Source organism: Marmota marmota, unplaced genomic scaffold (genome assembly GCF_001458135.2).
Source record: "Marmota marmota marmota unplaced genomic scaffold, marMar, whole genome shotgun sequence".
Taxonomy (NCBI): Eukaryota; Metazoa; Chordata; class Mammalia; order Rodentia; family Sciuridae; genus Marmota; species Marmota marmota.
Window position 1 is genome coordinate 145822 of NW_026000256.1, and position 11901 is coordinate 157722.

An 11901-nucleotide genomic window follows, 5' to 3' on the forward strand; every position below is an offset into this window, starting at 1 on the left:
GGCCTTTGATTCTTTGCATGTAAATCCTGGGAGGTCGGGAGCTAGTATGTGGCAATGGGTAGAAATTGAATGAGTGGTCAAACGTGTTCATCTGGTTGTCAAAATAATCACTTCAGGTGATAGACAGCACTTAACTGAGGTTAAGAAGCCCTAAAGGCCAAGCATTTCTAAAGATGCTCAGTAACAAGGACACCTGCAGCAGGGCTGCTGAGCACTCTTTCCAGGAGCCCTGGTTGATGCTGAGGTTCAGGGCAGTGACACAGGGTAGAACTCGGCAAGGCCAAGCCTACTGGGGAGGGGAGACTGAGTTCTTTCTCCAGCCCAACTCTTGGGGTTGAGTGTGCATGGAGGTCACCCCTCAGCAGCGGAGAATCAGGCAGACTGTGGGATACACGTGCACCTAGAGAGGGAAGCCCACAGGCAGACAAGTGCCTAGGATGGCCACCAGGAACCCTTCATCAGGAGCTCATCCCTTACCTGGCCTGAGCAACTACACAGCCAAATGGAGAGGAGGGGGCTATGGCTAGGCTGGGTACCCACCTTACTCAGCATGAAAGCAGGGTCATTCAAAATCCATGGGTTCCCTGTTGGAAAAATTCTTTCCTCTCCCCTTTTCAGAGTTTTTCATAAACCTATAATCCCAATGGCATGGGAGGCTGAGGCAGAAAGATCACAAATTCAAGGGTACCTCAGCAAATTATGGAGACTCTTAGCAATTTATGCAACTTAGTGAAATCCTGCCTCAAAATTAAAAAAAAAAAAATTAAAGGACTGTGGATGTAGCTCAGTGGTAAAGTGTCCCTGGGTTCAATCTCCAGTACCAAAAAAATAAAAGAATCCTCCCTCTGGCTCTTGGGGATATGAGTATATGTTTGTAAACCTTTTCAATAAGCCTCCCACCAGCCCTATCACCCAGGGAGGTGTTTCTTTTTTTTTAAATATCTTTATTTTATTTATTTATTTTTATGTGGTGCTGAGGATCAAACTCAGGATCTCGGACATGTGGACTGAGCACTCTACTGTTGAGCCACAACCCCAGCCCAAGGAGGTGTTTCTTAAGGGCCTGGAAGCATTTCCTTGAAATGCAAACATTAGAAAGATGGTGAGCCTGGCTCCCTGCTTTTGTGGGAGTTCAGCCTAGGCTCTGGCTCCAAGTTCGTGCTAACTAGAGAGAGCTTTATGCCCCCTTGGGGTAAAGACAATTCAGTAGCCCAAATGTCCACTCCTAATTACCAGGTATACTCAAAATGAACTAGGACAAGTTAGAGTTATCTTGAGATGCTATCTGCCTGGCTACAGGGTGAGATTCCTTTCATGACCTCTGCAATGTCAGTAGAGGACTGGAGTGCCTGTCATCATCCCCATTTGGTTTACTGTTTGCCTTATTTTCTACATTTGGGGAGGAGTTTGGGTTGGCAGGGTCTTCCTCGAGGTTGGCATCAGGGTCAGGGTGGGAGGAGCTGAGTGCAGGCCCATTACCCCAGCTACCCAGGGCCATGGGGGCATCCAGGAACAGCACAGCCACCCTTTGGCAAGCAGAGACCTTGTGGCTACTGCCATAGGAGGAGACTGGCAACCTAGAAGGCTAGGGCCTTATCCAGGACTGTGGCAATTGTCAGACCTCACCTCACTTAAGGGGTTGCTGCTATTACAGGACCCCAGGGACTAGGGCTATATCCTGAGAGCAACTAGGGATCAAAAGATGGAAAGTGGGAGAATGTTGATCAGGAGGCTTGAAGTAAGGAGCAAGGTCAGAGGGAAAACTGTGAACAAGCTGAAGGATATCATTACCTACCTGTCCTCCCACCCCACCCTAAATAATCCTGCCACCAAAACTCCTCCCATGACCTGGCCCTACCCCCTGCCCACCAAAAGGGCCCGCCAAAAGTAACTAACTCCTCTCATGGCCTGGCTCTGCTAAGTCTGTATATAAAACCCGGATCCTCGTGGTGGCCAGCAGCCATTTTTTCACCTCAAAACTTAGCCACGTCAGGTGTTCCACCAATTGACTCCGCCACTGAATAAAGAAGAGCTTGCTGATCCAAGGTCTGCTTCCTGCTTCCCATCTCTGACATTTGTGTGCCATGTGCTTTCACAAATGATTAAAGAAATATCTTTGAGAAGTCAAAGGCCCCTTGTCTGCACATCAGAGGGACTTTGGGCTCCCATTCTAATTGCCACAGACCTAGGCATTGCCTGGCAAACATTCCTGGGCTCCCAGGACATGGGAATATCTTAGAAGCCTCCAAACAGAAGGAACCCACCACAGGGTGAGAGTAGGCTGGCTTCCCTGGGCAACTCTGGCAACTGGAAGCTGGGGAAAGGTCAGTAGCCCATGGGCCCTAATCCTAGCCCAACACCACTCACCTGGCAGGGAAAGGGAAGTGAGGATTGAGAAACTACTTCTAGAAGCAAAGCCACCAGATCAAATAACCCTTGAAACCACAGAGATCTCCAGGGGGAGGTGGTAAGAGGAGGTCATTCTTGTAAACTGTATGGTTCATTCTATAAAGTGACAACAGAGGGGCTGGCAGAATATTCTGGGAAGCCTAAATCCAGACTTGGGACCTTATGCATTAAGAAAAGATCAGAGAATAACTATACAATAGTCACTGTGAGGCTGGCTCAGGTATCAGTTTGACTCCTGTATCAAGGGTACCCAGATTTTGGTCGAACACCAGTCTGAATATGCTAAAATATTGCTCAGATGAGATTAAACATTTAAACCAGTACATTCAGTAAAGCAGATTTTCTGTCCACAATGTGGGGCAGCCTCATCTGAATCACCTGAAGGCCTTAAGAAGAAAGACTAAGATCACCTGAATAGAAAGGTGACCTTTGGACTCAAACTGCAGTTCTTCCCTCAGTTCCCAGTCTGCCCTGAAGCCTCCACATCGCAAGAGCCAATGCCTTAAGGTTTCTCCATAGATGGATAGATAGACACACAGGCACTATGAGAATGCAGACTAACCAGTCACAAAAGCAGTAAGCATACATGCAGCAGCTGCACATGTGCAAAGAAAAACTACTGGACCAGAAGGAAGACCTCAGTGAAAAGAAATTAAAATGGAATATTTTCCTATATTGTCATAGAATTAGACAGATGTAATTGATTTAAAAAAATAAAACTGTAAAGAAATTAAATAGTAGTATGATTGTTAAACTAGCTTTTAGAAATATATAGAAACCCCATGTGCCTTAAGGAGACGCAAATTTTCAGAGTCTGTGACACATTTTTTTAAAGTATTCATTATTTTCCCAATTTTATGGGTCACCTCATCCCCTAAAATATGTTGGAGTCCTAACCCTAGTACCTGAGAATGTGACCTCATTGGAGATAAAGTTCTTATAAAGGTCGTCAAGTTAAGATGAGGTTATTAGGTTAGGCCCTCATCCACGGTGACTGTGTCCTTATACAAAGGGGGGATTTGGATACAGAGAATGCATGCAGGGAGAAGACCATGTGAAGAAGAAAGCAGAGATCAGAATTGTGCACCAACAAGCCAAGAAATGGAAAAGATTGCTAGCAAATACCAGAAGCTAGGGAAGGGGTATGGCACAGACTCTTCAGGGCCCGCAGAAAGAACCCACCCTGATGACACCTTGATCTTATACTTCCAGCTTCCAGAACTGTGAAATAATACATTTCAATTATTTTAGTCCCCCAGTTTATCATGCTTTGCTATGGCAGCCCTAGAAAACTCATACAGTCCCCAAATAACATTCAGTCATGATTTTTCTTTTTGGGGTACCACGGGTCAAACTCAAGGACACTCTACCTCTAAACTACATCCCCCAGCCCTTTTTGATTTTTTGTTTTGAGACAGGGTCTCATTAAATTACTGGATCTTGCCTTAAAAATTGTGATCCTCCTGCCTCAGCCTCCTAAACCCCTGGGATTACAAACATGCCCACTGCACCCAGACAAAAAGATGATATTTTAAGCAACACATTCTCACATCTTATCCAACTAAAATACACAATAAAAGATGACTGCAAAATCTTCACTACTCCAAAATTAAGATAAATTCTACTAAACAAGCATTAGATTGGGAAGGAAATGAAAGGCGAAATCACGAACTACCTCTAAAGCAAAGCAAAGAAGATTGTTTAATGGGACATAGTTAGGTGCACAATTGCAGCCTTTGCATGCCTTAGTCTTTCAAGAAGAGGGATGACAAAGGTGGTTAGTCTTCATCTCAGGAAACTGGAAGAAAGAGCAAAAACTAAACCAAAGAAAATTTATTGTTGGAATTAATCAAAATAAAAGCTGAAGTTAATGAAGCAAATAATTTAAAAAGGAGAAAGAATTCAAAATCCTGTTTTCTGCCAGGCATGGTGGCACATGTCTGTAATCCCAGCAGCATTGGAGGCTGAGGCAGGAGGATCACAAGTTCAAAGCTAGCCTCAGCAACTTAGTGAGGCCCTAAGCAACTCAGTGAGACCCTCTCTCTAAATAAACTACAAAATGGGGCTGGGGATGTGGCTCAGTGGCTAAGATCCATCCCCTGGGATCAATCCCTAGTACCAAAAAAATACTGTTTTCTTCTTTAAAATGTATGAATCTCTTACGATCCTTGTTAAGTAAAAAATAACCACACATGAACACATGACCGGCAATGGAAAGGAGACATAAGTACAGATACTGAAGAAGAGTCATGGGACACTCTCCCTCTTCCCAGGCATGCTGCACCAGGAGTTCTGAATCTTTCTCTTACTTTTTAATAAAATTTCTGCTCACTTGCTTTAAAATTTCTACTTAAAATAAAAGAAAAGAATGATGGCAAGACATTTGAAAACCTAGAGGAAATCAACTAGAAAATCATTTAAAATTCCAGGCATAATGGCAAATATCTGTAATCTCAGTGACTTGGGAGACCGAGGCAGGAAAATAAAGAGGTGTAGGCCAGCCTGGGCAAGATAAGCAACATGGTGAGACCCTGCCTCAAAAACAAACAAAAATAACAATGCCAGGTGTGGTGGCACATGCCTATAATCCCAGCAGCTCAGGGGACCGAGGCAGGAGGATAGCAAGTTCAAAGCTAATCTCAGCAGCTTAGCAAACCCCTGTTTTGAAATTCTAAAAAAGGGCTGAGGATGTAGCTGAGTGGTAAAGTGCCCCTGGGGTCAATGACCAGTGCTGCAACAAGAAGAAAAACTCGAACAACAAAGGCTTTTGTGATTTTTTTAAAAAGCAGCATCTAGTAAAATGCCATTTATACAAAATCATAAGTGAATATGTGGGAATGAGGGACATTGTATGTGTGTATGTGAGTGAACGGGTTGTGGAAGTATGTGAGGGTTTAGAGGTGTGTATACATGGGGGGAAATGGAAACTTGTGTGTGTCTGTGTATCTTTGTGTGCTATGGTCTGAGTGTGCCCCCTATTCATATTTTAAAATCTAATCACCAAGGTTATATATTATAAGATGCAGCCTTTGGGAGGTGAATAGATCATAACGGCAGAGTCCCATGAATGTGATTAGTGCCCATACAAGAGACCCCACAGAGTGAGCTAGTCCCTTCCACCACATGAGGACTCAACAAGAAGGTACTATCCATGAGGAAGGGAGCTGTCAACAGATACTGAGCCTGCTATTACCTTGGTCTTGAACTTCCAGCCTCTATAACTAAGAGCTATAACTGCTCTTGTCACTGTCTCCTGCACAGACAAGCTAGAAATGCTTATGGCCTTTTAATTTTAGTGTTTGTCTCTCTCTGTGGATAATTCTGTTTTCGATTGGCTTGTGTCAAATGTTCCCAGGTATGCTCTTGTTATCACAGTGACGTCCCCATGGGCAGATATCCCCCATGGTCTCATGTCAGTCAATAATGCAGCTTGGCAAGGGGCAGGTGGTAGGCCAGGGACAAGCTGGAGCTCTGGAGTTGGCTCTTAGGACACACCACAGCTCCTTTCACTCAACATATTGCTCTGAGACTCATCCAAACTGTTGTATGTAGCGAGAACACCTTCCATCTTTCTTTATTAAAAAGAAAGATGATACTCAAAACCAACCACATCTTTTTGAAAATACTTTTTAGTTATACATGGGCACAATATCCTTATTTTGTTTATTTATTTTTATGTGGTGCTGAGGATCAAACCCAGTGCCTCACATGTGCAAGCAAGTGGTCTGTCACTGAGCCACAACCCCAGCCCACCATCACATCTTATTTGACCATGTTTTTCTATGTGTTGCTGTTCATCTAGAAGATCTGCATGGTGGAAGTGGATGGTCTAGCATGTTATGTAAAATCTCTTGCCAAGTCCACCTTCAGCAATTTATTTCTGTTTTTTTTAATTGCCTAGACTTAGCAAATGATGGGGAAAATGTTAATAATACAGATCGAACTGAAGAATGTCTTGTCTGTGACCATGACATTATGATCACCATGAGTAAGGATGCTCCAACATACTGCCTCATTGTTTCACCTTCACCTTAAGATAAATGAGAATCTCAGCCAACATTTATGTGGGAACTACATTTGTTCATCAGATGCTGTCACAGCTCAGGCACAAACATACAAACATAAATACAAATGCTTCCGGGTCCTTTCCTGGATAGCCAGTTGCTACACATTTATCAGCACAACACCGCTTTGAAACAGCAGGAGGCAGGTCACAGCCTGTCTACACTACTTGGAAGCACAACACTTGTCCTGGCTGGTCCGGGTGAGCACCGACTCAGGGAGGGTGCCTGAGGCCAGGACACCATGAGGTCAAGGGAGCCCAGAATGGTGAGAGAGAGGCACCTTGGTCCTGGAGGGATGGGAGGACACAAACTGGAGACCACCCTCAGAGGCAACATTGACACAGATTGGGCAGTCTTTCTCTCTGCACCTGGCATTGAGCGCCCTCTGACCTGAGTCAGCAGTAAGGCCAGCATTCCAAGGGCACCACCTGCTGGTTCAGGCTACCCACCTGGAGCCCAGCCAAAGCCCTGGCTTTGCAACACTCCCTCAGGCACAGCTCTGATCAGAAAGCTTGGCTGTGACAAGACCCGGTTACTGAACCCACTCCCAAACTAGCCACTGCAGGGCTTCCCCTTACTACATCCCTCCCCTGTCCCCACCATTTTGTCCCTAACCAGACTGATGACTCTCTTTCCACATCCCTAACCCTTCTACTTCTCTGTCTCTTATTTACTGTCACCCTCCCCATACCTCCTCTAGTTTCATTCTCCACATAGCAGCCTGAGAGGTACTGAAAACTACACATAAATCAGATCCTGCCCTCTCCTGCTTACAACCATCTGTAGCTCACCCTTACCATCAGGCTCAGTTCCAGCCAGGCCATGAGGACCATCTGGTGTGGCTGCTGCCTCTGTTCTGTCCTTATCATCCTGCCACCTTGCATACTGCAGAAGTCCTAGACTTTTTGACCTACTTAGGGTTCCCCAAATGGGTCTGGCTGGCTCAAGGCTGGAGGCTTTGCTTGTGAGAGTCACTCTTAGATGTGGCCACTCCACCCCTTCTTACCTATCCCAGCGTTTGGGTGACAGGTCTCTCCTTGTCCACCTCCTTGCAAGATGGGAGTGCCTCAGGGTGGGGCTCCAGAGACAGATTAACCAGCAACCCAAAGCCCAGCTGAGTTGGCTAGTGAGGTGCCCTCCTAGCCTTCCTAGGGCTGCGCCTCTAGAAGTAGGGCCCAGGATACGTTCCTTTCTAGGTAGTGCCCTCTGTGCTGGCTACCTACCCCTCTTCCACATCTCAGGTCAGTTTTACAACATAACCTCCTCTGTGCACCCCTTTCCCGCATGCTTCCATGGACTTCCTGTGGCACAGCATGTGCATGTACTATGCCTGCATGTGGATAGGAGGCACCTCCCTTTTCCCAGTGCCCCATATCAATTCATCCTGTTACCACTTCACAGCACAGAGACAACTCTGGATGGGCCCCACAATGGCTGAGTGCTGGACTGGGCTTTGCATCTTGATAGGTGCCAATTCTCTAGGCTCAGATCCCCCTTCCATCTCCCTTCCTGGCACAGATTGAAGCTGCTCAACCCAAGACCCTGTTCATTCATTTCTTAGATCTCTGGGGCAACAATAGAGAGAGGCATACTCAAGGTGACATTAAGACAAGCCAGGAAGGCAGCCAGTGGCTCAGGGTCAATAGCCCATGGATTCTGACATCCCCACAGGGACAGACCACAGTGGGGCAAGCTGGGGGCTCTTCTCTGGCAGGCACAGCTCCCTGCCTGCCCTCTCTAGACAGGATGATGGGAGGCCTAGGCAGGGAGCCTGTCCTCAAGGTCTGGCCAGTAAGTCAGCAGGTAAGTAGTTAGTGATGTTTATTGAGAAACAGGGGAAGAATGGAATCCCCAAAGCTGCCAACGGCAAGAGCGGGCTGGCCAGCAAGAGGGTGTATAGGCCTGGAGGTGGGCTTAAAGGCTCTTGGGCTATATGGTCAACCAGGCCTGGGATCACCCAGCTAAGAACTAGGATAAGGGGCAGCAAGTCTCCCTGGTGAGGACCAGCTCCAGGCCACAGAGCCTGGATGAACTGGTGAGGTGGAATCAGGCCTCAATGCTTGAACCATCAGGGGGTGTGTACATGGGTTCAATGTGGGCCCAACTGCAGGCCTGCTCATCTGCCCAGGCGAGTAGCTCAGCAGCGCGATGCAGGAAGATGAGGAGCAGGGTGTGTACATCGCCCTCAGCTGAGTGGGCTGCATTTGGCTCAGCATTGAAGTAGCGGTGGAAGAGGCTGCCCAAGCTGTAGCCCTTGCGGCCTTGAGCCCGGGTGCTGTGGCTGTGGGCACGGTCCAGGCCCCGCAATGCTGGCAGCGTATCCAGGCAGACAGTGTCCCGGGGTAGGTGAGCACCCAGGCGTTGAAGCTCTGTACAGAGCAGAGGGAAGTCGTAGTCAAAGCCATTGTGGGCCACAAGGCAAATAGGGCCCTCCTGGCGGCTCAGGAAGGCCTGCAGCGTCCGCACCACAGCACCATCAAAGCCAGCCTTCCGGCACTGGGCCAGACCCTCGCTGCTCAGGCCCGTAATCTCGCTGGCCTTGGCAGTGAAGGGGCGCTCTGGACACATGCACAATGTGAGCTTGTCCAGGATACGGGGCAGCATGGGGGTGCCAGACTCATCACGCTCAGGGTTCTCCAGGGAGGAACGGTGAACAGCGAAGAGGGATATCTCAGCAATCTCTGGATCCACATTGGGGAGCCCAGTGGCTTCCAGGTCCAAGAAGACAAAGGTCTCAGCCCGGGGTGGCTCAGACATGGTGATGTTTTCACAGGGGCAGTGAGGCCTAGAGCTGCCAGAGTAAGAGGCATAAATCTGAATGCTAAAGAGATGGGGACACCTGGACCTTGTTACCCACAGCCATCTCTCTGGTCAAAGTTCTGACCCCATTAGGTTTCACTTCCTTGCTACCCCCACTCCAGTTCACAGAGCTTTGGCTCTAGAAGTGATATCTAAAGCCTACATCCAAGGAGACTTTGAATGGGCCTCTACAGGGCTGGGACCCAGTGATCAGGACCTGTTAACTTCTGTCCAAGAAGGGGCCTGCTAGGGACCCATCCCCCTTTATCCCTCACATCTCTCCCTAGCCAGCCACACTTCCTACCACCTAACAGAGGAAAGGGAAGGCCTACGGAGCCCAGATCCTAGTCCCAAGCCCTCCCCCTCCGCCTTTTGCTGCCAGGCCATTGTCTAGCCGCAGTTCCATTCAGGGACATTGGGAGGCAGATATAGCCCAGGAATGGCACTTTGGCCACTTCGTAGATACCAAGCCTGGGAGCAGACACCCAAGAAAGCCCACACAGTGGTCCTAGCCTTCCTCCTCCAATATTAGCTCTAAACAGGCCTCTGCCTGCCTCCTGGCTCCCAGAGGAAGTCCTCGCCAACCCCACCACACTGGCTTACCTGAGGCAGGCGCTGGCCGGCTTCCTAGGCTGCAGAACGGGACACCTGTCTCCACACAGGCTGGGGACACCTGTCTCCACACAGGCTGCTCGGGGCAGCCTTTAATCAGTAGCTGTGGCCCGCCCCCAGCAGCTTGTTGGGCAACCAGGAGGCCTGAGGCTGCAGGACCTGTGTGGCCGGCTCGCTTGCCACCCCCTCTCAAGCTCACCACCACTGGGAAACACACCCCGTGTTTACAGATTGGGAAGCAGGCTCTGGCCACACGCAGGCTTCCGGTGAGTGATGAGTGCTGCCATGGGCTGCAGAAACGTGTCCTCACAGGTACAAGGAAGCTGGAGTGGGGCAGAAGGCTGTGCCCTCTACTTAGTCCTGCCTATGAGTCTGATGAGGGTCAGGCTGCAGCTACCAGGTCCGGCAGACCCAAGTTTGATGCCAAGCCCCATGATGGACATGTCACACAGACTTGTCACCTTCTCCAGGCCTTGGTTTCCCCATCACTGGGGACCAGGCTGTCCTAATGTGACCTCAACAGTGAAACAGGCACCCACATATCTCACTCAGCCTATGAAGAAGAAGGGGTGCTAAGGACAGTCTTGGGTCACCCTAATGACCAGGGGTGGCCTCAGGGATGTGCCCAGTATAGACACTGCCTGGCTTTTGCTCACCCACCTTGTGGGTTCATCTTCCATTAGGAAGGGGAGTGGGATGTTTATCTGCTCCAGGTTGAAATGACCCATGATGTCTAACAAGTATTGAGCAGAGGCTGCCAGGGAGGGAAGAGGTGAGGCAGGAGCAACTCTGCTGGGCTGGAGAAGTGGTTGGGCCTGGCCCAGCAAGCCCCATGGGCTGTGCCTGTACAGATTCTTCCACTTATAGGAACACTCAACATGGTGGGGGGTGGGGGGCGGTAGGGGCTAGGTGGCCCCAGGACTACAGAATAGGAGTAAAGCCCAGCTCCTGGGATCCCTTTTCCACCTGGCTCCAGATGAAGGGCACCATCAAGATGGGAGGATGGCCAGAGAACCATCCCTGGTCCAGGAAGCGTGTAGAATCCCAAGAACCTCATTCCAGAGCACCACATGCCAGCATTTGGCAGTGGACACACTACAGGTCCAATCTCCTGCTAGGGGAATAGGGAGGCCATCAGGATGCTGCTCTCTGCCCAGTGCAAACCCTCATGTGTCCTTTGACCTGCAAGGCAGTCAGTTCACCCAGACAGTGGTGAGCACGGGTCTGCTTGTCCTCCCACAGCAGCAATCTAGGGGCCACCCCAGGTGATAGCAGGAGGGGGCCTGGTGCCTGGTTCCCTGGTGCTTCCTTGCCTCAAGTGCCCAGAGGGGAACTTGGGAGAGTAAAGGTGATGGTGCAGGGAGTTGAGTAGGCAGAGCAGCCTCAGGCAGGAGGGAGCCCCCTCCCTCAGGCCCCACCAGTCCTTCCTGTTCCCATGCTCAAAGGGAGGGAGGTGTCTGTGACAGGCACACTGCTCAGAGAGATACTGGGTCATCTTGGGAAGCCCAGAGAGCAGCTTCCTGGACAACCAGTCAGGCCACATCAAGAATTCCTCAATAGATGCTGAGCACCCTGGGAGGAAGCAATAGACAAGCTGTCTCCCAGGCACATGATGAGGGCTCCTGAGGGGCTATGAGAAGTGCTCACACAGGAATGGGTACAGGCCAGGGGTGGCAGGGAGAGGGGTGCATGCATGGTGAGTGGAGGCCTTGGCTGGGCACAGCCAACTTAACCAGGCAATGACAGGAAGGAGTGAAGGCAACAGGCGAGGGGCAGGGCCCACGCCCACCAGGCATAGCCAAGTTTAAGCAGGCAATGATAGGAAGGAGTAGAGGCAGGGCCCAGGCCCACCAGGACAGCAGACCCCAGACCTGTGATACTAGGGACAGGAAGGGAGCTCAGTAGCCCAGGCCAGAGGGGAGACAAGGGACCCAAATGGCAGAAGCAAAGAGCAGGCTGGAGGCAACTTCTTAAGAGTCTGAGGATTCCTTTCTTTGTAGCTCAAACAGCCCTGGCC

At 49.5% G+C, this 11901-nt stretch overlaps 1 protein-coding gene across 1 annotated transcript; it reads right to left on the minus strand.

The window, feature by feature from the left end:
• Window positions 1-8277: 8277 nt before the first annotated feature.
• On the minus strand, window positions 8278-9919 carry Trex2 (three prime repair exonuclease 2). Its single transcript, XM_015506985.2, has 2 exons — window positions 9876-9919; window positions 8278-9264 (listed from the first exon to the last, which is right to left on the minus strand). The coding sequence occupies exon 2, from the start codon at window positions 9228-9230 to the stop codon at window positions 8520-8522; it is 711 nt and encodes a 236-aa protein (XP_015362471.1). The 5' UTR covers window positions 9231-9264; window positions 9876-9919; the 3' UTR covers window positions 8278-8519.
• Window positions 9920-11901: the final 1982 nt, after the last annotated feature.

Excerpts from the sequence above, each read along its gene's own strand:
- Trex2 (XM_015506985.2), bottom strand. The coding sequence starts at position 9,230 with ATGTCTGAGCCACCCCGGGCTGAGACCTTTGTCTTCTTGGACCTGGAA.